Source organism: Symphodus melops (genome assembly GCF_947650265.1).
Source record: "Symphodus melops genome assembly, chromosome: 22".
NCBI lineage: Eukaryota > Metazoa > Chordata > Actinopteri > Labriformes > Labridae > Symphodus > Symphodus melops.
The window spans coordinates 900,612-925,880 of NC_136712.1; the positions used below are offsets into that span (position 1 = coordinate 900,612).

The 25,269-nt window shown below is 46.7% G+C and overlaps 4 protein-coding genes and 1 long non-coding RNA gene across 10 annotated transcripts in view; 4 read left to right on the forward strand and 1 right to left on the reverse strand.

The window, feature by feature from the left end:
• Positions 1–847: 847 nt before the first annotated feature.
• Positions 848–5,036, forward strand: gpr19 (G protein-coupled receptor 19). 2 transcript variants are annotated; one of them, XM_079335210.1, is made up of 2 exons: positions 848–1,216; positions 3,634–5,036. In XM_079335210.1, the coding sequence occupies exon 2, from the start codon at positions 3,660–3,662 to the stop codon at positions 4,923–4,925; it is 1,266 nt and encodes a 421-aa protein (XP_079191336.1). In that variant the 5' UTR covers positions 848–1,216; positions 3,634–3,659; the 3' UTR covers positions 4,926–5,036. The 2 variants fall into 2 exon arrangements, with proteins under 2 accessions (XP_079191336.1, XP_079191337.1); XM_079335211.1 differs by having other exon boundaries at positions 848–1,103.
• A 1,647-nt stretch (positions 5,037–6,683) lies between these two features.
• Positions 6,684–10,167, forward strand: crebl2 (cAMP responsive element binding protein-like 2). Its single transcript, XM_079334807.1, has 3 exons — positions 6,684–6,944; positions 7,589–7,786; positions 8,395–10,167. The coding sequence occupies exons 1-3, from the start codon at positions 6,930–6,932 to the stop codon at positions 8,539–8,541; spliced, it is 360 nt and encodes a 119-aa protein (XP_079190933.1). The 5' UTR covers positions 6,684–6,929; the 3' UTR covers positions 8,542–10,167.
• Positions 10,168–11,464: 1,297 nt separating this feature from the next.
• dusp16 (dual specificity phosphatase 16) lies at positions 11,465–20,160 on the forward strand. The gene is made up of 7 exons (XM_079334671.1): positions 11,465–11,731; positions 15,488–16,181; positions 17,163–17,301; positions 17,793–17,956; positions 18,050–18,209; positions 18,338–18,461; positions 18,706–20,160. Exons 2-7 carry the CDS (start codon positions 15,924–15,926, stop codon positions 19,802–19,804), a joined length of 1,944 nt encoding a protein of 647 aa, XP_079190797.1. The 5' UTR covers positions 11,465–11,731; positions 15,488–15,923; the 3' UTR covers positions 19,805–20,160.
• On the reverse strand, positions 20,066–21,578 carry LOC306817629. Its single transcript, XR_013778049.1, has 2 exons — positions 20,499–21,578; positions 20,066–20,334 (listed from the first exon to the last, which is right to left on the reverse strand). It is a non-coding gene; the product is annotated as an uncharacterized lncRNA (long non-coding RNA).
• A 435-nt stretch (positions 21,579–22,013) lies between these two features.
• The window catches only part of eps8a (EGFR pathway substrate 8a, signaling adaptor), a 25,607-nt gene continuing 22,351 nt past the window's right edge, over positions 22,014–25,269 (forward strand). For 2 of the 5 annotated variants that reach the window (XM_079334763.1, XM_079334764.1), the window contains exon 1: positions 22,018–22,756. The gene's annotated coding sequence lies outside the window, so the exon portion shown is untranslated. Of the gene's footprint in view, positions 22,757–25,269 lie in introns of all 5 variants that reach the window. The other 3 variants (XM_079334765.1, XM_079334762.1, XM_079334761.1) reach the window with 3 other exon arrangements.

A 25,269-nucleotide genomic window follows, 5' to 3' on the forward strand; every position in this document is an offset into this window, starting at 1 on the left:
TCTCCTTGAAAAATAAAATCTTGTTCGTCTCCCCGTCGTGTTTGTTGTCCTCCCTCCCATCAGCACCATCACCGGTTACCCCTGGCGACCGGCTTGTTGAAAAAAAAGAAAAAAGAAAAAAAAATCACCATCTCCATGCTGTGCTGCGGTTGCCACGGCAACATGCTGCGACAGCAACCCCACGTCAGCATCAGAGCAGTAATCGCCATAGGCTGAATCTCAATCTCTCCGGCGTCAGTTCTGCTGTGTGTGTGTGTGTGTGTGTGTGTGTGTGTGTGTGTGTGTGTGTGTGAGAGAGGCCGGAGGGGGCAAAAGTATGAGTAATGGGACACACTGTCATGACATCACTATGACGGTTGACTTGTATTTTGTTCTAGTTTCCTTGTGGGACGCCAGCCAGCGTGCGCTCCATGCTGAAACCGTTTTACTGTCGAACGCTGAGGAAACGGCGTTCCAGGCGCTTTAACGTTCACATCTTCAGTTTGCAGTTTAAACCAGTTGTTCGGGACGCTGGCGGTGGTGGCTGTTGTGCACGCCCCATGTGAGGAGGAGGAGGAGGAGGTTGTGGTCCTCCTCAGTGGGCAGCAGCTCCTTCCCTGCATGTCGTCCCTCACACTATCTCCATGTTTAGATTTGATGAAGGAGAAGAGTTACACATAATGTGGCTGATCTGACTGTATAAAACTGAGTATAAAAAATAAAAACTACAATTTTATTTGTCGTTTCAATTTTTTTCTAATTTGAAGAGAACAGTTTGAGGCCATAAACTCGATAAATAAAAGCTGGGGGGGTGAGGGGGCGTTTTCTCCCGACTCTGGACCCCGAACACCTTCAGTCCGCCCCTGTTTGTCAGAAAACATCCACCCTCGTCTTCATCAGCCAGCGGACACACAGACAGGATACACAGGTGGACAGAGAGAGAGAGAGAGAGAGACAGGTGAACACTGAGAGAGTGAGAGAGAGAGAGAGAGAGAGAGAGAGAGACAGACGGACACACAGACAGACAGATGTGTGCTGCCTTCACGGACCTCCTCCTCCTCCAGCCTCTGAATCGCGAAAAAAAACCCAACATGAAGCGTTTGATGTCGCTCTGCTGTGAACCGGTGAGTCCACCGACACACCGACAATGAATCCCGACATCACACCTCTCTGAGCGGATCTATAAACGACACGTCACGGAGCGCTCGAGCGGCGGATTTCAGCCTCTAATCTGCAGGTAAATGGACCGTTTTTCACACCTGTAGACATCTGGCGGGAAATCTACGTCACTTTAGATGGTAATTTATCATTTTTTTAAATGTATATTTATTGGTCAGGTATCGGTGAGGTGTGTGAATTGGGAGCAGACATGTTGTCCAGGCCGGAGACATGATGCTGCTCTGCCTCCATCATGTTTATCTGATTGATCTCTGATCGATGGATCATAAAATAAAGGATTATAAAAATACAGAAAGCTCTGAGGACGACAGTTAAACAATAAGGACTTTTTTTTTTTAAAACACTGTGAATGTAAATTCCTTTTTTCTCACATGTGACATTTGTTCAATGATCTCCAGGTTCACCTCTTGTTATTTTCCGAGTATTCGACTAATTCAAGTCGATTTACTCGAAGGAGGAAGAATGTTTTTATTTTACACTTCACATGTTTCTTAAATTACAGTCACATGAAATGAGTCTGTGTCGGTGCTCAGTATTTTTCCATTAAGAGGTTTGACTGGTGAAATCAGGTTGGATTTAAAAGAGCCAGTGTGCACGTGACTTAAGACATGTTATTTATTGATTACCTTTATAAAATCACTATTTCACAAAAAAAAAAAAAAAAAAATTAAATCACAGTTTGTCAAGCTGCTGTGATGCCTGCAGGAAAACCTTCATTGATGAACCTTTGCAGGATTGTTCATGCATGAGAATAACACAACAACATGTCCACAGATAGCACTGACACAATGCTATTGGTGTGATTGATTTAAACACTAAGCTGCTAATAAACAACAGTTACAGCTTAAACCTTACTGTTGATGCTGAAACTGTTCAAGCTCAGCTGTGAGGCAGCTGTACATCAGTTCTGTTGGGTAAAACTCCTGTTTTCGTCAGTGGTATCTGTGTGTGTTTGTAGATTGTGATGTAATCACTGCTTGTGGTCCTTAAGTATTCATAAATGCCACTTTATGTGTGTGTAGTTTTTGCATTGTTTTCACCACCAATCCGGATGAATGAGGTTGCTATGAAGAGAATCCAGAGGAGTAAACACAAAGGCAGCGATAAGGAGAGAATTTCTCGGCATCCTTAATGGGCGACCCCAGAGGAGAGCTGGGTCTCTGTGAAGGGTTAATAAAATCAGCCAACAGCTCAGCTGGGAATTGGCTGCTTGCTGACGGTGTCAAGAGGTTGTGGCGTTAACACAAATGGCCGGTGTGATGATTCCCCAAGGTGCATTACTCCTGTTGTAGAAGCAAAACATTTAAAAGCACTCAAATCTTGGATTGATTCCCTGCAAGCGCCTGCAAGCCCTCGTTTTCCCCAGGTGTGACCGCCCATGTGAAACTGTGTCTTCATTACAGCATTTAAAGTCTCTGACAGCGAGCTGGGGCGTGTTGTGGTTGGTTGGCGTTGTTGGCTTTCTTAATTAGAAGCAGTCCCACCTGCCTTCTATATGTCTTCATTAGAGCAAAGGTAAACGGTACATTATCATCAGCAGGGTTCCTTTAGCACGTTCGGCTCTGTGAAACCAAACTTTCAAACTTGCTATCAAAACTCCTTTTAGTCAAAATGAATTTCAAAAGCAATCAACCAGCCGTCCAGCTAAACGTCTTACCAGTCTTTCTACCTACTGACTGAAGGATTGTCCAACCAACCAAGATAGAAACCTTCCTGTTTATCAACATACCCTACAATGCTAAAATATAACCCAATCAATCTATCCCCCGAATGACTACGACCAGCTTACTGATCGAGCGATTAACACACAGACAACCAAACAACCAATCAAACAAAACTACTTCTTCGTCTCTGTGTTTGAACTGACAGTGACGTACCAATGTTCCTTCTACAAACATACCGACTATCTGTTTTACCAACCAACTGACTGAGAGATGTTTTACCAGCCAACCCAACAACCAGTGAATCAGTTTATCAATTTACCTCCTTATATACTGATTCCCAGCAAAGCAATCCAACAACCCATTTTTTTGCCGTCTATACAACAACATATCTACCAACCAGCTGAAGGATATCACCGGCCCTCGACCTTAAATACTGACCATCAGCCCTCTGATCTTCCAACCTTACCAACCTTCCTCTGTCGTTGCCAACCGATCAAGGTATGTCCCAAGATACCTACTCAACAAACTTACTGACTAACCAACTGACCCAAGAGTCACACAATCAACCAACCGTCCAAACTGCAAACAAATCTAACAACCAACCTTTCTGCCTACCAATCTATGATCATTCCTATCAGCAGGTCTAAAGGATGTCTGAATCAACCAACCTGCTGGCCTCAGCTGACCACACAGATTATTTACCAAACAACAAACCAACCAAAATCACTCAATATGTAAAAATATGATGCCATAAATGTACGTTAAATGAGTCTTTTGAACTGATGTGAATTTCTTTGTTTTGTCTCCACAGCCTCTCTCTGGTGCAGACATATAGCGATGGTGTATGCTCAGTCTTCAAATTCAGTCGGTGTCAATCCATCCCTCTACTCTCCATCTTTCACATATCAGATGTCATTTAACTACTCTGAGAAGGAAAACTCAACTGTCCTGGCAACCTTACCCACAACCCCTCTCTGCAGCCTTGAGGGCCAGCTGAACAGGACCTCCGCCTCCTATGAGCTGACTACAGGCGAGGCTGTCGTCCTTGGCTTGGTTTTCGGGGTTCTATGGTTGGTCTCCATCCTTGGAAATGCCCTCGTCTGCTTGGTCATCCACCGTAGCCGGCGGACTCAGTCCACCACCAATTACTTTGTGGTGTCTATGGCCTGTGCAGACCTGCTCATGAGCCTGGGTTGCGCCCCTTTTATCCTCCTCCAGGTTGCTGCAGGACAATGGCCGCTAAGTGCCGTAGCCTGCAAGATTGTGCGCTACCTGCAGCACCTCTGTGCTGGCGTGCAGGTCTATGTCCTGCTTTCCATCTCTGTGGACCGCTTCTATACAATCGTCTACCCCCTCAGCTTCAAGGTGTCCAGAGAGAAAGCGAAGAAGATGATCCTGGCGTCTTGGCTGTTTGATGCAGCCTTTGTGGCGCCCTGCTTCTTCTTCTACGGCTCTGCGTCTTCAGTTAGCAGTCACTGTGACTTTTTCCTCCCAGACAGCTGGGGCAGTATTACCTACGCCTCCGTTCATCTCCTGTTTGGTTATTTGGTCCCGATTGGGCTGTTGGTGTCATTCTACCAGCGGGTGGTTCGTTACATCTGGAGGATTGGTGCTGATGGACACACAGTGCGTCGGACAATGAACATCGTCCCACGGACTAAAGTCAAGACCATCAAGATGTTCTTGATGCTCAACACAGTTTTCTTCCTCACATGGACACCCTTCTACATCGCCCAGCTGTGGCATCCCAGGGAGTCCGAGGGACCCAGTAGGCAGGGCCTGCTGTTCTTCACAGCCATCGCCTGGATCTCCTTCAGCTCCACAGCGTCCAAACCGACCCTGTACTCGGTCTACAATGCAAACTTCAGACGGGGTATGAGGGAGACCTTCTGCATGTCATCTATGAAATGTTACCGCAGTAATGCGTACACCATCACAGCCAGCTCTCGCATGGCCAAAAAGAACTACATCGGGGTGGTGGAAATCCCGGTACAGGCTAAGACGGGTACAAAGGACTCGGTTTGCGATACGTTTGACAGAGAGGGGAAGGAAAAGAAGGTTGCCTGGACGACCAACGCCAACCCTCCAAACACTTTTGTCTAAGTGAGTTGGAAAAGTCTAAAACTGTGATCATAAAAATAAACTAAAACTTCATCAGCACAGTGTCAGTGTTGACAGGTGAGCTAGCTCGGACTAACATGCTAGCCCCCCCCCCCCCCCCCCCCCCCCCCCCCCCCCCAACCCTAACCCTAACCCCCCCAACGAAAAAATCCCTCACAGAAACAGAATGTTTAAGTTGGTAAAAAAAGGGCTTTTTTTTCAGATGTAACCAACTGGCCGAGCTAGCTGTTTTTATATTTCAGATTGTAGTCATCATTTTTCGTGGTGTGTTTTGATGAATAGTTTTTTTTTTGCAATGATTTATCAGATCTTGCTTTATGATGTTAGCTAGCTGTCAGCTAGCTAACTGTCAGCTAGCTAACTGTCAGCTAGCTAACTGTCAGCTAGCTAACTGTCAGCTAGCTAGCTGTCAGCTAGCTAACTGTCAGCTAGCTAACCATAGTCTGGGGCCGCCTGTCAGCGACCTGCTGTCGATACATCTAATGGCTTCAGTCTTGTGTTTGGTACAAGCTAACGTCAGTTGTGGCTACTCGCTATATGTTAACATTGACATTGTCTACTTTGTTACACTACGACTGTCATGATACCAGATTTTTAATCCTCGATATGAAAATTGTTTAAATATAATGTTGATACCTGTTTCAAAATAACGAAAACAATAGATAAAAGTCCTCGGCATCCAATATTTGGTCTTTTTTTTTGTTTTTAATTACCAAATTTTGTAGCACCGAAAACAGGTATCAACCTTTTTATGGTTTACATCAGACTTAAATCGACGTTTAAAACCCTGTTACCATGACGACCCTACTTCTTCACACTCACTGTGAATTCAGTTGAGGCGTGAGATGCTTATACTTAACAATACATGTGGTTCAACTGTTTGTCGAGATAATGTGTTATTAACGAATAAATTATTCTTTTAATAATTAGTAAAATCAGCAAAAATAAAAGACGCACTTCGTCTCCCTGTTGTTTGTTTTATATGCTTCTCTGAGATAAACCCATCACTCCTGTTTCAGCCTCTACTTTATATATTTCTTTTTTCTTTATTTGTTCAGCACATGTCAAAACACAAAGTTCACAGAAAAAGTTTTCACGATTTTATCCCAACTCGTTTTCAGAAAAGAGCCAGGAGAAGAATAAATCCTGTCTCGCTCGCCCCTCACTCAAAAAGAGAACAAGAGAAATATGTCGTCGGTCTGTCCGATTCACTTGGCAACTGGTACCATGGCAACTTAAAACAAATCAGACAAGTCAGTTCACTTCCACATAAATAAGGATTTATATTTATATGCAGTTTTAATCGTTTTATTCACTCGTGCCTGCACACTTTCTCTCATGCTACAATCACAAAGTTCACACATTTTTTTTAAAAAATCACAAATTTTAATTATGATGGAATAAAAACTTTTGTGGTATTTGAGCAAAGCATGTGGGTGTAACTACCACAGTTTCTTAAATAAAAGGATCTAAAGAAAAACATTGCATGTATTAAATATATTGAATGCATGACTTCGACAAGTAACTAAAAATTGTTTTTCTAAAGCCTTGGACTTTTTTAAACAATTAAATGTGCACAAATTTTGAAATGAATATCAGACAATTTGTTAAAGGGAACAGATTTCATTAAAATTATTTTTTTATAATTTTTTTGTCTACTGCATAAACTCTCTCGGTCGATAGGTGGCGGTACTGCGTCTTTAAGCTCGCCTCAGCCAATCAAATCAGAAGAAGAAGACGAAAATCTCACGAGAAGCTAACGTAACCTATTACGTCATTGACAGGAAACGTGAAAAATAAACAACAGAGGCCAGCCATCTCCGTTTGCTAGTCTGTGTGTGTTTTTAAGTGAACAAAGATTCACTTTTAGGTTTTTTTAATTCGTCGACATCTTTGTTTCCTGCGCGCGCTTCTGTTCACCCCCGCGAAGTGTTAGCTGAGAGACGCTAACGGAGCTAGCTGCCGTCACGGTAGCGTGAAACCAAAATGGATGATAACAAGGTAAGAGGCTAACGGCTACAAGCTAACGTAGTTTACCTAAAACCAGCGTTTTATTTGTCTTTAAAGGTAACCCACATGCACATTTTTACATTTAAAGTAGCTTTATCGCGGTTTAAAGTGGAAATCCAGGAAGTCTGTGAGGATTAAACTGAATTTAAAGGAGTTCAGGTGCTCGCTTTAGCTTTTAAACTGTTCCACAGGTACAGGTGTGAACTTTAAAGGGGACATATTATACCCTTCTCCACCCTTTCAAACAGTCCCCCTGTGATTTAAATGAAACATCTGTGTTTCTGTGCTTTGGTCCAAATATAACGTGAAACAACAAACAACAACAAAGAAGTGGAACAACAAACAACATGCAAGGTTTTATTTTGGGGCTTGTTATGTTTTTATTTAGTGACAGGATAGAGTCATCAGGGAGACAGAGAGAGAGAGGAGCTTCAGGTCGGTTCTGAGTTTTCTTTTTGTGCCTCACATTTGTGTGAATGTGAAGTAAGTAAATAAATATCTTCTCCGTCTATGAGGTGAGAAGAGTAACTACAAGCCTCTTCAGTAGCCCGATGCGTTTTGATTTTACGTAGTTCCATATCGCAGCTTTAAATTCTGGGATCACGACGACACTGCTGAATTGTTTCTGTCGTCAGATGGTGGCTGGCAAAGTGAAGAAACCTGGCAAACGGGGACGCAAACCTGCAAAGATCGACCTGAAGGCCAAACTGGAGCGAAGCCGTCAGAGTGCGAGAGAGTGTCGAGCCAGGAAGAAGCTGAGGTACCAGTACCTGGAGGAACTGGTTTCCAGTAAGGAGAGAGCCATCTGCGCCCTGCGGGAGGAGCTGGAGATGGTGAGGCGGAGATTTCAATCTCTTCTTTGTTGTTTTCATAAACACAATGTTTTATGCTTTGTTATTCGCTCTGAGAGAGAAGCTGCAACAATTTAAACACAAAAACAAAGAGAAACTCAGACGTAATTCGTCGTTCAAATTCAATCCATGCATCCGTTATCTGCATCGCTTTTCCCGTTTGGAGTTTTGGAGGGGCTGGAGCCGACCCCACATTTTTTTTGACATATTTGGCGCTGCTACTGAAGACGAGGAAGCCAGTCCATAAAAGATTTATAAGTCAGCAATTAAATCTTAAAATCGATCCTGAAACGCACATGGAGCCGGTGAAGTGAGGCTCATGGCGTTTACTGGTTCAAAGAGGAGCTGCAGTCTGCGTGTAATCAAACGTCCTTCATGTCTGAAAGGTAAGAAACCGACAACTTGAAGGTTTGTGGTGGTGCACATGGTCCAGGTGGATTATTGATCTGATTCTCACCGGTGATTTAATGCATCTGTTTTTCGTTTTATAGAGGCGTCGTTCGTTTTGACGACCTGATCGTCACTCATTTATAAAACATGTCTGATTGTTTTTGTTTGGATGTTTACTGTTGGTTTTTTTCCGTTTGCAGTATAAGCAGTGGTGTTCGGCCATGGATCAGGGGAAGATCCCGTCTGAGATCAAAGCTCTGCTCACCGGCGACGAGCAGAAGCTGCCTCCAGGGGGCAGCAGCACCAAGACGTCCAAGAACAAGAACATCAGCAGCAACAACGGCTGAAAGGGAACGCTAACCTGTGAGAGACTGAGCGTGCTCAAAGTGCTGCTGATTCTGTCCGCTTCAAACACACACACACACACACACACACACACACACACACACAGGAACACACACACACACACTAACCACAGGAACACACACACGTAGCTTCAGGCTCCTGTACTTTTCTTGTTATCTCAGATCGATGGCATAAACAGGATTCTCTGTAATGAAACGTTCACCCTGATGTTTAACGTCCTTCTTGTTTATGTACCCGTCTATCAGTCAGTCATGTGACCCGTGATGAGCAATCAATATTATTGGATAATGGATGTTTTTTTTTAATTTTTTTTGTAAGGGTTTACTTCAGAGACAGGACAGAGTCAGAGAGAGAGAGTTGGGGCGTTGTAAATATTATTCTTTATTCTGTTATTTATTTTGGTGTCATGAACGACTTTAACACGCTCACCTTCGGGCGTGTCCACCTGGCGTCCTCTTTTCTTCAGATGTTCCCGATGAGGAGAGAGCGATGGTTTCAGCAGCAGGCGGAGAAAAAGGGCGCAGCGCTCACCGTCCTTTTCTTTCTTTTTGTCCTTACTGCTGCTCGTCCCGCTCCGCCTCGCTCTGAAGACAAACCTTTCTTTGTGTTTCTGCTCTTTTGATGAGATTCATTAGCGGTGCCTTAAAGACGCCGGCGTTTTGAAGTGTTTCACTGGATGTCCTGTCGCATCAGGTGAGCGTGACGCGTGTTGTGGCTTCATGGTCATCCTCTATGGATGAGTTTACGAGACGGATGGAGCAGTGGAGCCCTCTCTCTCTCTCCCTCGAGCGTGGGATAGTGATTATATGTGGATAGAAAAAAGGCGGGGCCTAACATACACCTGTGCGGGGTCTTTGCGTGGGAAACACTGCAGCGTTTGTTTTAATCAACAATGAACGCCGTCCGTGGAATTGGTAAAACGTGCGTCGTGTTGTGAGGGCGGTTTCCTCCGAAGCGTATCGAATTATCGCCTTAAAATTTCCAACCCAGATTTCCTTCTTCTCTCAGCTGACATTGAGAAGAAGGTACGTGGCGTCTGAATGGCGTTTGTGAGTCCCATGACTGACGGATGAACCGCCACATTCACTACACGAGTCGCCGACTCTCGTTTGCTTTTTAAAAAAAATCCATCTTTTGTGTTTCTGCTCGTCGCCGAGGTTGACACGGCGAGAAGCTCCATTCATAATAATGTTCCTTATTTTGAATATGAAAGTGTTTTTTAATAAGTCGTCCCTCCTGCTGCGGAGTCAGAACGGAGACAGGAAGTCAGACGGGGGAATGAAATGTACAGAAATGTCGAAGAGTGTCGGATATATATTTTTGTATTTTTACGTGTCGGCTCAGAGGAAGTTTGTTTTTTGTTTGTGAATGTTTCGTTAGTTTGCACTTTCCTTCACTTCATGTCTGAGGTTTTGTAACTTCTCTAATTTTCCGTCGTTACGAACGTTTATCAGCGTTTTGATTTTTTGTTTTTGTTACAAAAACTTTGTGCACTTTCTTCTGTTTGGCTGAAGCACTTTGTTAGACGATTGTAGGTCGAGGCTTTGCAACATTTCATCTCTGAACTTGTGTTTTGTCAAAGAAAATAAAAACCTGTTTGACCACTAGAGGGCGCTGTTTGAACTCTTTGTTTCAACTGGTTAAATAATCACTTTGTTTGTTTAACACTTCAAAACAATCCTAAGAGGAAGCACAACTTCTGTAAATACAAGAAGTCCTGAATAAATAGACTTTTACAGACTCAGAGGGCAGAACAAACACCTCGCTGTGGGAGGGGCTACTGCCCTTTGTGATGTCATGAAGGGAACATCTCCAAACGGCCTGTTTGAGCAGGCAGAAGACGGAGAGGATGGACCTTTCTCATCATTGGAGGGTTTGTAGACGGACTAGAGACACATAATATGTGACCTTTAAAATCAGTCTTCTCCGGCAGAGAGCGAGGCTGACTTTGGAAACCTGGAAATCTGAATAATTAATGTTTAAATTGATCTGCTCCTCGTTATGAAGTTGCTCATTATTAAATGAATCTTCGCAGTCACACACAGCAGATCATTACTGACAGAAGTCGTATTGTTAATGTTTCATTCAGACTTTCCGCTCCATCATACTCTCGTACATTGAGTTACGTGCAGAGTGTAATTAGACCGTGGTCCTGTGTTGGCATGTTGGCGTCCTCCAGCTTTCATCCTCATTCATCAGTGCGAGGTAACCATGCGCGCTAATCGCTCCAGAATGAGAAAACCTTTTCAGTGCTCTTCTGCTTTCATCACGTCCTTTGTCCTCACAGTCTGCTCGCCGTCCTGAAACTGAAGAATACGGAGGGACATTAAACGCTGCACGGCGAGAACCTGCAGAAAAGTCGACTTATCCAGAAACATCACCAAACTTGGGAGAAAAAAAAAATGAAAGAATACAAACCCATACATGTTGCAAAATACAAAATAGGTATAGATGAATTAAAAACAGTACATGCCTTTTTCTTTAGTAAGTACGGAGGCCCTCAGAGGACTCTAAGCACCCAAACTTTCAATTTTACTACATTTTCACCAGATAAGGATTATGTTTCCCTGAACGCTCACCTTTATATATATATATATTTTTTTTTTTTCTCTTAATTTTTTTGGTGCCTTTGTGCCTTAATTTGATCAGACAGCTGAAGAGAGACAAGAAACACCAGAGGGAAAGGCCAGGATTTGAACCCGCGGCCACTGCAGCGAGGAACGCCAACTTCTCCATAAATTTTATAATTTTGACTTTTTTTTTGTATCTTAAAAATCTCATAACTTTGACTTTATACGGGGTAAAAAAAAAAAATCTCAACAAAGCCAAGTTTTAATTTTTGTAACTGGCTGACATGGGTTCTTCGGCTCGCTGTGGGTGTACTGCGCCTTTAAGAAGCCTGTTGAGTTCATTTGACTGGAGCTTCGATGACGTAATCCTTTTATTTTTATCGCAGTGACCTCATCTCTTATGGCAGCAGCAGCAGAGAGTCACCCTCCGCTGCCGTTAGCCTCCAACTTTACCAGCTTCGACTTTCTGTCTTTAACCCTCCAAAAACCACCAACATACCCCGGGTCCAGACCACCTTCATACCCCGGGTCCAAACCACCAACATACCCCGGGTCCGACTCCATCCAAAAACCCGAAGAGCCGACGTCGAGTTTTCAAACGGTGAGTTTCAAACGTCCTCTTCAAAAAGCCTGGTAAAGTTCCGTTAACGGGGCCTAAAAGTTAGAGCTGAGCCCCGTGTGTGAGTGTGTGTGTGTGTGTGTGTGTGTGTGTGTGTGTGTGAGAGAGAGAGAGAGAGAGAGAGAGAGTGTGTGTGTGTGTGTGGAAAAAGTCTCTTCTTTCCAGGGTGTTTTTATGGTCACTTCGTCCGTAACATCGGAACAGACCAACAAAATGTCGTCCAGACTCTCCATGTCCTCATATTTACTCAGGTTATGATGTTTACATAACTTTTCATAAACTGACATTAATATTTAATCCTTCATTCACGCGCTGCACCAGACCCCGTCTGAAAAATGCGCAATTTAAGCTTCAAATTAAAGTTATAAAGACGCGTTTTCTGACGCAGCTCCTGAAATAATGATTTTTATTTAGAGTTTAATTATAAATAACAACTTTTAACATTTAAGACGTGTAACATTTCCTCTTATTTAACACTTGTGTACCCATAAATACAGCTTACATAACCTTTTATTAGCTGACATCAGTCCTCTTGATTGAAGCAGAACCTCGTATGAAAAAAGGAAGATTTTAGAAGATGAAGATTACGGAAGAGGATTAGGGTCAAACACGAGAGGAAGAGGTTATATCGATCATAATTTAAAAAGAAATAAGTCAAAATGTCCAGAATAAAGTTCCAGTTTCAAGAATAAAAATTTACAAAATCGAGAATGAAGTCGAAATGTTGCGAATTTTTTTTAAATGAGAATAAAATTAGAAAACAATTTTAAAAGTAAAGTTAAAATGTTGGAGATAAAAAGGTAAAACATTAATAAAGTTAAAACACAAATTCGAGAATAACATGAAAAATTCAAGGATTCAAAATGTCGAATATAAAGTTGAAATTTGACTTAAAAAAATACATTAAATTAAATGAAAATACAAATTCGGAAATTGAATCGAAATAAAATTTTGAGGATAAAGTCGAAATGTTCAGAACAAAGTTAAATACTAATTCAAGAATAAAAGTTGAAATGTCGTTAATAAAAGTTGAAAAAAAAAATTAGAGAGGGGAAAAAAAATTGAGGAATAAAGTTGAAAAACTGTTTCTAAAATAAAATGTTGGGAAAATGAATTTCATGAATGTAGTTAAAATACTCATTTATGAACAAAGTTTAATGTGGGGAATAAAGATTCAGAAGACTCTGATGGGTTTGTTTTTTCACCTGACAGCTGACTTAAAGGTAACTTTGTAAAATGTGTCAGCGGTGGCGTGCTGCTGTTTATGAACGGGTGGCGCTCACCTGCTGATGGTTAAAACAGTCGACAACACAAAAGTGAAGAAGTGCCATTTGTCTAAACTTGAATGTAAACCTGTAATCCTGATTGGTCTAAAGTCGATGACATCATCCTGAGGCGCTCCTCTGTGAATCAAACTTCAGCTGGTCTGTCGGCCGAGTGCTGACTCTGTACTCGGTGCGTGATGACATCATCGCAGCCGCCGATGAGAAACATGGCGTCTGTCTGTCTGGCGAGAGACGTAAGAGATGGATCGAGCTTCTTTTTTTTTTTTTCACACTGAACCAGTCGAGAGTGTAAACTGTGTGTGTGTGTGTGTGTGTGTGTGTGTGTGTGTGTGTGTGTGTGTGTGTGTGTGTGTGTGTGTGTGTGTGTGTGTGTGTGTGTGTGTGTGTGTGTGTGTGTGTGACGTCGGCGAGGGGTTAAAGTCCCTCTGATTGGCTGCTGTCTCAGCTGAGTTATTAACCTTTGGTCAGAGTCGTCCGACAGGTTAAACTCACCTGCTGCGTTTGACTCTCTCCTCGCTCGCCGTGTCTCCGGGTCGAGTCGCTCTCTGACTACACAGGAAGTCGGGAGGCCGACGTGGTTTTTTTGTTTGACATTTTGGAAATCACAGTTACTTCATTTCAGTTTTGTTTTTACTCTGACAACAGATCCCGCCTTTGTTTCACAAGCGTCAGCTGTTTTTACAGCGATGACACAAACGGCCCTGAAATAGAAAAGTTGTGATTTTTATCCGTCTGAAGCGGATCACTTCCTCGCTGCGCTGAAAATCAACTTTAACCACGAGCTAGTTATTTTTAATGATCAATAGTATCACGAGTAAGAGAGAGAGAGAGAGAGAGAGAGAGAGAGAGAGACGTTGCTCTCCCGTTCATCGAGCAAGTGTCTCGCTCAAGCACACATCGTACATGTGGGGATCGAACCCGCCTCGGTCGAGAGACGACCGACTCTACCACTGAGACACAGCTGGGAAAAAAACAAACAATTTTCGGGTAATTTCAGCCGTGGTCAGATTCAAACCCACAGCCGCCGCGATGAAGCCCACCCCCCCCCCCCCCCCCCCCCCCCCCCCCCCCCCCCCACCGTCAATCATCTTCCAGACTTCCTTTTGAATTAAACCTTCAAAATAAAATCTCCCCGTTTTGACTTATTCAGGAAGTTCCGAGACCTCCGAGCGAGCGCCTTCAGTTTCAGTTCATCGACATGTTTCTGTGAATCATCTCGTGGATATCAGTGAGTTATGTGTGCTGGCTCAGACGCAGTGAACCCCCCCCCCCCCCCCCCCCCCCCCCCCCCCCACACACACACACACACACACTCTTACATGAGAGCGTGTTCAGCGGCGAGGTGTGAGGATCACTGCGGGGTGACGTGACTCTGCTCTCAGGGCTTTTTGGAGTCAGTAATTTGTCTGAGATCAGATGTCTGCAGAGGAATGTCCCGACATGAAGAATCATAATTGAATCCCATTTTATTTGGTTTTTATAGCGCGGAGGTCGAGACGCCGCCTCGGGCGCCAGCTGGAGTCTGAAACTTCACAGGAGGCGCCGTTTTATTCCCTCCTCGCGTCGATATCTGTGAATCCTCGACGAGGTTTTCCAACAAAACCTGGAAAGTTTGGCTTCATTCAAAACTACTTAAAGGAGCAGTCTGTCACTCGGCCCCCTAGTGTTTAAAATGTGTACTGCAGGCGAAACTCTAATCATCACAGAGAGCTGTCTGGCTCCGCCCCCTCCTCTCTAGAGTGGATGCTCACACAGGGCACCATGTGGTGGCCACTGTAGCTTCAGTGTTTAGCCAGCTCTGACAACATTTCTCTCTCTTTCGGTGAAAAGGGCCGAGGTCGAGTTCGAGGATCTGGCAGCTGATTGGGTGAAAGGTTAGATTGAGTGGGGTGAAACCTTTATGTGTGTGTGTGTGTGTGTGTGTGTGTGTGTGTGTGTGTGTGTGTGTGTGTGTGTGTGTGTGTGTGTGTGTGTGTGTGTGTGTGTGTGTGTGTGTGTGTGTGGGCTGCCGGAGGAGGAGGAACATGTACGGGGATTTTCTTTCTGTCACTTCTGGTTTTTACAACATGAGGGAATTTCCTGCTGCGCGGCTCTGAGTCAGGAGGCGTTCAGAGGCCGTGGGACGTTGTCATTAGACGGCGTTCACTTTAATTTTAGAGCTGTTGATCTTCACTCTCAGTCACTTAAACATATGAATTAAACGTCCTCTCGTAAATGTGATGGAATCTGCTGCCATCCAATCAGACGTGAAGCTTCTTGTTTTTCACTTCCTGTTGTTTCCTGTTTGTCGTTTTGGATTAAAAAGCGTCTGATGAATCGTTGAAGGATTATAGATCGTCTTTGTGTGTAGCTTCAGATTAAAGCGTAGCATTCAGATGATCGAGTTTAAAAATCTTCAGATTAATTAATAATTGGTTTTTTTTTCTTTTTCGGTTTGTGTTTTTTCCTACAGAGTGAGACCTCTTCATGAAGACGAGGATGAAGGTGCAGAGTGATGTCATCAGCGCGCCGTCAGGAGAAAAGACGCTGCGGTGTGAATGAGACCGACCCCCCCCCCCCCCCCCCTTCAAAAGACTCAACACGCACACACACACACACACACACACACACACAGCGAGGTAGTTAGAGGGGGTCTGCAGATTGAGTCTCCCTCTCTCTCGCTCGCTCTCTCCCGGGTTTTTTTGGGCCTCTGAGCGCCATCAGGATGACATCATACCCGACCGACACAATGGAGCTCTTCATCCTCTGAGGTTCCTCGCCAGTCAGCGTCACTGTGCTGGACCGCCGGCCCGGGACGCTCCACAAGGAAGAGGGGAGAGAGAGAGAGAAGAACTACGAGCAGGGAGGGGGGTGGGGGGGTGGGTGGGTAAGGGAGGGGGTTTTCTGACATGTCGGAGCGTCCTGCAGGACCAGGCTCATGGTCCAGATGTGGGGCTGTGAGGGCCATCGGGGCGGAGGCCCTGGTGGCCCTGCTGGAGGGGGGTCTGGACCGGGTGGTGCTGATCGACAGCCGGCCCTTCGTGGACTACAACGCCTCGCACATCCTGGAGGCGGTGAACGTGAACTGCTCGAAGCTGATGAAGAGGAGGCTGCAGCAGGACAAGGTGCAGATCGCAGAGCTGCTGCAGCACTCGGCCAAGAAGAAGGTAAACGCACTCGAGACACGAGGACGCACTCGAGACACGAGGACGCGCTCGCAACCCGCCGTCTTTAACGGCGAGTTTAAAAAAACAAAACAACCCTGAAAAGCTCTGAAGTTTCTTCCCTGTGTTCATTCTGCAGAAAGAGGAAGGATCTGAGGTTAGCATGACATATCTTCAGCTGTGTGTGTTTCACGCTGTGACGGCGTTCTGATGACTCAGAGGAGAACGGGCGCAACCACTTATGCAACCGTGCTAAAAGACGAGGAACACGTTTAGAGAAGAAGAAAACAAGAAATCAAAGCACAAACTAAACAGAGTTTGTGTGAGGCCCTCTCTCTCTCTCGCTCGTCCTCTGTCTCTCTCTCTCTCTCTCTCTCCTCTCTCGCTCTCCCTCTCTCTCTCTCTCTCGCCCTCTCTCTCTCTCTCTCTCTCTCCCCCTCTCTCTCTGTCTCCCCCCCTCTCTCTCTCTCTCTCTCTCTCTCTCTCTCGCCCTCTCTCGCCCTCTCTCCCTGCCTCTCTCTCCCCCCCTCTCCCCCCCCCCCCCCCCTCTCTCTCTCTCTCTCTCTCTCTCTCTCGCCCTCTCTCCCTGCCTCTCTCTCCCCCCCTCTCCCCCCCCCCTCTCTCTCTCTCTCTCTCTCTCTCTCTCTCCCTCCCTCTCTCTCTCTCTCCTCGTGCTGACCGTGGGCGTCCGACCTCAGGACAGGATTTATTTTTATTTAACAGAGAGCGTTTGCGCTCCTCCCTCTCTCTGTGGCGTCGCGTCGCTCGGCCCGCTCGGTTTTATTACTGAGGCAACATTTTCCGTCCGATTACGAGCCGTCGTTAGAGAGCCGAGTTTCCTCCTCGGGAGTTCAGGCTGAACGGCGGCCAAACCTCCGAGTTTAAGACACTCAAGAGAAGGCCGAGAGGGGGAGGAGCTTCAGAGGAGCAGAGGTCATCGCTCTGTCAGATAAACTCATGTCGCTGTGTTTTCTGTGTTTGTAGTTGGAGCTGGCCGGCGATCAGGAAGTCGTGGTTTACGATCAGAGCTCTTCAGACCCGGGCGCTCTCGGGTCCGAGTCCTTCCTCAGCGTCCTGCTGCTCAAACTGGAGAGGAGCTTCCCGTCCGTGCACCTGCTCTCAGGTCAGTCCAGATCTGAGAGGTCTGAGATCAGGACTTGAATCGCTTTACGAGTCTGATGACAGGCGGCTCGTCTCCGTCTTTCCCACCGAGCGTTTGTTATGTAACGATGATGTCATCCTCTGTGGCGGCTCCACCCTCGCTCATGAAACAAAAAAAACACACAAAGACTTCCTAAAAATCACTCGGTCAAAGGTTTAACTGTTACACAACCGCAGCTGCAGTTTGACGAACCTGTTTGTGAGTTAAAGTTTACACACAGGGTCATAAAAAAAAAAAGGGCTCTTATTTTGAAATAACAGGAAGTCCTTCAACTTTAATTGAGTCTGTAACCAGACGATGGGATGTGGATTCATCCGCTGCAGAAAATAGTCCCAAACAGACGCAGAATATGGACCACGTTTTATAAAGACGTGAGCGTAGCGATTCGGAGGCCCGTTGCCTAGCAACAAGACGGAAGGAGGAAGTGACTCTCGGATGTTTCCTCCTCTCAGGTGGCTTCTCGGAGTTCTCGCACCTGTTCCCCGGCCTGTGTGAGGGGAAGTCGTCCGTGGTCCCCTCCTGCATGTCTCAGCCCTGTCTGCCCGTCGCCAACGTGGGCCCGACCCGCATCCTGCCTCACCTGTACCTGGGCTGCCAGAGAGACGTGCTCAACAAGGTGCTCCACGCCGCTCCACGCCGTCCGCCTCTGAACGTGGAAGCGTCCCGAGTCCGTCCTTTTTAAGACGTCTCTCTCTGTGTTTCCTCTCAGGAGCTGATGCAGCAGAACGACATCGTCTACGTCCTGAACGCCAGCAACACCTGCCCCAAACCCGACTTCATCCCCGAGTCGCACTTCCTGCGAGTCCCCGTCAACGACTCGTTCTGCGAGAAGATCCTGCCGTGGCTGGACCGATCCGTCGAGTTCATCGGTACGAAACTCGAGTTTTTAATGAAACCAGGAGCCAAAACAATTCTGTTTTGGTTGCCGTGGAAACGAAACGACTCAATCCTCCGGTTCTGAAATGTGTGTGTGTGTGTGTGTGTGTGTGTGTTTCAGAGAAAGCCAAAGCCTCAAACGCTCGGGTCCTGGTCCACTGTCTGGCCGGGATCTCCCGCTCCGCCACCATCGCCATCGCCTACATCATGAAGAGGATGGACATGAACCTGGACGAGGCGTACAGGTGAAGGACGCCGCCGTTTCACCGCTTCACCTCCATCCAAGTCTTTAGACGTCACACGTACTGATGATTCTGTGTGTGTGTGTGTGTGTGTGTGTGTGTGTGTGTGTGTGTGTGTGTGTGTGTGTGTGTGTGTGTGTGTGTGTGTGTGTGTGTGTGTGTGTGTGTGTGTGTGTGTGTGTGTGTGTGTGTGTGTGTGTGTGTGTGTGTGTGTGTGTGTGTGTGTGTGTGTGTGTGTGTGTGTCAGGTTTGTGAAGGAGAAGCGTCCGACCATCTCTCCGAACTTTAACTTCCTGGGTCAGCTGCTCGACTTCGAGAAGAAGATCAAAAGTCCGAGCGAGACCAGACTGAAGTCCCTCCTTCACCTCGAGACGGCGGAGCTCTCGGCGCCGTCTGATGACTCAGAGCCTGCAGCCAATCAGGAGGCGGGTCCAGGTGTGGGCGTGTCCGTGCTGGAGCCGCTCACGCTGCCCTGCGTCCTGGCTGACGCCCCTGACGAGCGTCTGCTGGTCCAGGCTCTGAGCGGTCTGACGCTCCCGGACGGTCCGGTGGAGAACGCCCGTCTGAAGCGTTCCTTCTCTCTGGATATCAAGTCGTACGGCGAGCAAGGCGGCGCCGCTCCTCACCGCGTCTTTGTCCCCCACGGAGGATCAGGCGACGCCGGCGAGTTCTACAAACCGTCTACCTTCAAGGAGGCGGGCAGTAAGCCGTGTCAGTTCTCGCCGGTGGAGGAGGTCTCGGAGCAGTCCACGCCGGAGCAGAGTCCGGACAAGGAGGAGGCCGACGGGCCGGAGCGCGTGGCGCCGCCTCCGCCCGCCACCTCCGGCTTCAAACCTCCACCTGCCGCTCACAGCTGCTCGCAGCAGCTGCACCGCAGCGGCAGCGTGGAGGAGAACGCCACCAGCTTCCTGTTCGGCCTCTCGCGCAGCCAGCAGCACCTCGCCAGGCCGGGGCCGGGCGGCGCCCTGAAGGGGTGGCACTCCGACATCCTGCTGGGCCCCGTCACCGTCTCCACCTCCTCGCTGAGCGGCGGCTGGTACCTTTCCTCCGACTCCGCCCGCTTCTACTCCACCTCCGCCATCCTGAGCAGCAGCGGCTTGGCGGGGTACGGTTGCGGCGCCGGGCTGGAAGCGGTGCGGCGGCGCGGGCGTCAGAAGACGGGTGACCACGGGGACTCGAGGAGGAGCTGGCACGAGGAGAGCAGCTTCGAGAAGCAGCTGAAGAGGCGGAGCTGTCAGATGGAGTTTGGAGACGGGCTGACGGACAGCCGGTCCAGAGACGACCTGCGACAGGTGAGCAGCCAGTCCAGCTTCTCCGGCAGCATGGAGGTCATCCAGGTGTCCTGAGGTCATCCGGGCGACCTAAGACTGATTCAAGGACATCCCGAGAGTCGGAAATCTGACGCTCAGCCAAACTGAAGGAGGACAGAAACGTGCGGCTCTCAGGTGAGCTCGTACTCGGGTCACGCCGGCTCGCTATTGGCCCAAATATAAGACGATGTCACTCATGTTTGAGTGTTGCATTCTGGGTCGTTTTAGTCTGACTGTTGCTAAGCGACAGCCTCTTCATAGTGAGGTTTTTTTTGTTTTGTTTTTTTACAGCAGGTGTTTCTGTGACGGGTTTAAAAGGGAGTTTCAACTTTTTTTTTTTTTTTTAACTCAAATAAAATAAAATCATCAAAGTGTCGAAACAGGAAACAGAGCAGACAGGAAGTTGATCATAAAAGTTCATCATCTCCTCCTCGCCGAATCAACGTGATGACAGCGAACGCATCGCAGGAAAGAGCTCCAAAGTTGTTTTATTTTGAAGGGTAAGAATGACCAAAAGAGGAGCGAGTGGAAGGTGTGAGCTCACCTGAGGAGGAGGCGGAGCTCACCTGAGGAGGAGGCGGAGCTCAACTGAGGTGGAGGAGGCGGAGCTCAACTGAGGAGGAGGCGGAGCTCAACTGAGGAGGAGGCGGAGCTCACCTGAGGAGGAGGCGGAGCTCAACTGAGGAGGAGGAGGCGGAGCTCAACTGAGGAGGAGGAGGCGGAGCTCGACCTGAGGAGGAGGCGGAGCTCGACCTGCTCAGGTACGGCAGAGTGATGAGGAGGAGTGTGACGACGATGAAGATGTGCTGATGGACGTTTCAGCGACGGACTCTGAGCCTGTGAATGTGTTCGATGACGAAGCTGCTCGTCTTCGGCCGTCAGACTGCGTGATGATGATGATGATGATGATGATGAAGATGATGATGAAGATGATGATGAAGATGATGAAGAGTGGGACGGCCTCTTCAGTACCTCACAGATCCAGACTCTCTCTTTTTGTTTGTATAGATGAGTAAAGAAGCGGTGCACAGGTGAGATCTCAGGGCTGCTGAACGGACTGACGTCAGAGACTCGTCTGATGATGATGATGATGAAGATGATGATGATGATGAAGAGGAGGACGCGGCGCTGTGATGTGGATTTAAAGAGGCTGGGACTCAGACCCGGACTCAGAAGTGGACTCGGTTCAATTGTAAAGACTCACAGACGTGTTCATGATGCTGCGGTGTGAAAGATCTGATTAAAAAAAAATGAAGCAGAAAATCAAGAAACAGGAAGTGTTGACTTTTTTTTATTACTCGGCGTTTAAACATCCGACGACCTCGTTTATGACGCTCTGATTACAAAACTATACCTGACCACTTTACAGCCGGGTTACCATGACAACGCTCCCTCTCTCAGGGGCGTGTCCAGACTTTTTAAAGTGGGGCATTCATGTGACGTCAGATCCTCCCGGAAAAGGGAGCTTCCGAGTTGTGAAATGTAACAGGGAACACCTGCTCGAGTCGGAACAACGAGGCGCCCGACTTGATGCCAGAACCGTCGTCCCATTGGCCGAAAATAAGTTCTCTGATATTCTCCCAAGTTTTCGACTCGGGAGAAACTGAAATTCCCTTTAAAATAAATAGTTTGAATGAGCCTTCATGTGGCTGCTGCTCACAGCTGTAGTGTGCCGCCCCCTGCTGGACACATGTGGAATTACACACATTGTGCCCTGACACTTGCAGCATGTGTCTATAAAGATGTCAACATGAAAGGGCGTCTCTTGGGTTTGTTGGGGCCCCTGAGGAAAACATTCATTAGGGGCCCCAACAAACCAACATCCATTATTATTTTCACCGCAACACTTAACACGGCGTTGAGCTGGGTGCTGCCAGATGGGGCCCCATCAGGGAGGTTTCCTACTGTCGTTGCAAAACTTAAACATTTTGGGGCAATGCTGTGGTTTTAAGTCGAGCGCCCTACTGGCCTGGGGGCCCCCTACTGGCCTGGGGGCCCCCTACTGGCCTGGGGGCCCCAAGCAGTTGCCCGCCTTGCCTGTTGACAAGTAGTGTCTCTACATGTACGATTTGTATTTGTTCATTTAAAGCAGGAAAAGAAGAAGAAGATTATTTATTTATTAATCCACACACACACACACACACACACACACACACACACACACACACACACACACACACACACACACACACACACACACACAGGGACTCATGAACACTAACAGGAGTAACAAACATGGAGATTAACACAGATAAGAGCTGAGTGAAGGTAAACAGGATCAGTGGAATAGAAGCTGATAGATCCCAGCAGCAGGGGGCGCCCTCACCTTTCCACCGACTCTTTATATAGCGAGTGACGTCACGGTTTGTATTCCCTGAGTGTTGACTGGAAGGCTCCTTCCTCCTGCAGACACATGAAACAGCAGCTCATTCTGCTTTAGAAGCACTATAAGTTGTGTGATTTATTTCTCACCTGTTTTGTTTCAATTGAGACAAAGTGTGAAATACTTTTTCTTTAACCGGAAACTTCACGTTAAATTAGACCGGATATGTAAGAAACTCTGAATAATTATGTAAAGATGCTTTTTCAGTGACTTCTTAGTTGAAGTCTAATCCTTTACTTGTCACAGAGCTGTTCTAGTATTTAATGAGGTTTCAGTATCAGTAACTCAGGATGCCGGATGGGGCGTGCCCACTGCAGACAGCCTGACAGTCAACACTGAGGGTTTATTCTCACCTGTAGCCTGTGGGCAGGTTGACTGCTGCTGCTTTTCTCCTAATTCAAAGTCAAGTGTAGTTTTATACCAGGCTCATCTCCGGAGAGCAGAGCGGCCAACAACAAACTTCAGGATCCGAGCAGGAGCTCAGTTTGTCGGATACAAAGTCCTCGGAGGGTCCGGTGACATCCAGCGTGGAGACAACGGCGTGTTATTTGTTGCCATGTTTTTCTAACCTGACACGGATTATTGGATGAAGCCCAGACCTGCAGGTAAGCTGCTTTTAATGATTCTCAACAGGGCACTTCACATTCCTGCACAGCTCCTCATAGAGAGACTTCACATTCTGCATTTTCTTTACAAAATGGGCTGAAATCCAGGAAAATAAATAATGTAAATCGCCGACACCTGTGCTGGAGATGACTGTGAACAGAACATGTAAATGCAAACCGAGGGAACTTGATCTGTGCACGGACTGCTGGCCCTTCAATGGAGAAGAGCCGCTCCAGACTGCGTTTGAAAATGTCCATTAAATGACTCTGTGGACATAAATTGGTGAAAGATGAGGAAAAAAACCAGTCGGAAAGCAAAAACACGGAGCACATCTTTAATTCGGGGAACATTCACAACACCAAACTTTGCTGTATAAATTAAAATCAAACTTTTATCACCATCCCTTCTGTTATTTCTCGCGGCTTCACAGGCTCAGCGCAGTGTGAGGAGATGACGCCTTTTGACCCTGTTAATGAACAATATATATAAATATATCCACTAACTGTGGATCTAATGTGTGCCGAAGTCACACACACTTATTGGAGCACATCATAAGAAACTGTTGAGTGATCAAGTAAACACCAATACATCAAAGTCATGTTTACCTTAAATTTCAGATGGAGTTTGGCACTGTGTGTGTGTGTGTGTGTGTGTGTGTGTGTGTGTGTGTGTGTGTGTGTGTGTGTGTGTGTGTGTGTGTGTGTGTGTGTGTGTGTGTGTGTGTGTGTGTGTGTGTGTGTGTGTGTGTGTGTGTGTGTGTGTGTGTGTGTGTGTGTGTGTTTGACACATTAAGGTGAGAGGCAACTGCACGTTTCGTAGTGACACACATGTTGTCACTGAAATAAAAATACCTGAATTCATCCAGACTTCCACCTGTGTGTGTGTGTGTGTGTGTGTGTGTGTGTGTGTGTGTGTGTGTGTGTGTGTGTGTGTGTGTGTGTGTGAGGCAGCCCGGGCAACAGGCGCTCTGTCCCCGGCTCTGTGTCCGGGGTCTGCCCGGTGTGTGTCGGAGCCTTTTTGTTTGGCTTGGCCTGAAAGGAGCCTGCTTGCCAGGGATGACAGAGATATCACGGCTCGGTATTGTTCCAGCAGGGTTACCGGAAGGTCTCGACGGCAGCGTATTTATCTCCTTTTGTTTTATTGAAAACAATCGGATCCTGATCCTGTCAATTCTGACAGAGCGGAAAATAAAACCTGCAGCCTGGTTTGTCTCCTGCACGTTGACGAATATTAAGTGTTTCATCTAATAGATGTGCGGTGAAGGTGTGTGAACGGTTAACAGATGTGACTGTGTCCCCCCCCCTCTCCCCCCCCCTCTGACCTGAGCAGGTAATTGGTGTCATGTGAGGAGCAGGTCTCATGTGAGGTCACCCACTCAGCTGATATAAATATACAGAACAAGTTTGACTTTATTTGTACAGATGAGGAAGTCGAACCCACGAGAGGTTATTAAATATGGAAAAGTTTAAAACTTAATAAATGATGAAGATTTACGATCTCTTCGAAGCCTCCTCTGCTGCCAAGTAAATAAACCTGCTCTTTTAAGTATCATCGAGATAAAGGTTGGTTTTACTCAGGTCGCTCTGTTTTTATTTCTTGACCCAAACAAAGATGGCAGCCGGAAGTTAACGTATCAGCAGCGCTAAGATCGAACATGACAGTACCAGTGGCCTGCCAGCAGGGGGCATGTGCCTTGTACCACTTGTATTTTACTCCTGAATCGCTAATCTATAAGAGTTCTATAATAAAAGTTTGAATATGTTGGCCTGTCCTGGTCCTTTCACATCTCTTTCTTCGTTCTCTGTTGTTTGTTTTCCTCGGGAGGTCGAAGCTCGCCTGGCTCGATCTGCTGATGTAGAACCCTTGAAGGACCTTTGAGCCGCTGTTGTGTAATCTGAGCTGTTTTCTGGATCTTTGTCTCATTTTTAGAGCGTCCTGTCTGATAGCGCAGATTAAAGTCCAGCTGGATGTGTGGGAAACATCCCCCCCCCCCCCCCCCCCCCCGAGCTGCCGTTCTCCTGGGGGGCTCACACAGACTATTTCTGGATGTTTCCCAGGCCTTCGGGTCCCTACTGGTCTCTTCTGGTCCCTGCTGGTCTCTTCTGGTCCCTGCTGGGGCGGCTTCACCGTCTGAATAATCAAAGATGAACAAACCAAAAATATCTGCAGCCAAGATTTTTAATCAAGAAAGAGAAGAGAAGCGTTGTTTTGTGTTACTCTCCATGTTTATTTCACTCCTCCAACAGTTTTTAATCTTTTATTGTTTGATAAACTATAATCGATCGATTACTTTGAGTTTCTTTTAAATTTTACACACAAAAAAACAAAACAGAAATGTTTTTATAACCGTCCGTCACAATTTGTTGATGATGTCTGATTGTTGCCGGGCGTCTCCTGGGAGTTCGTCCTGCAACTGTGTATATGTGTGTGTGTGTGTGTGTGTGTGTGTGTGTGTGTGTGTGTGTGTATGTGTGTCATTGGTTGCCATGGCGACGAGGTGATGTAACCGTAC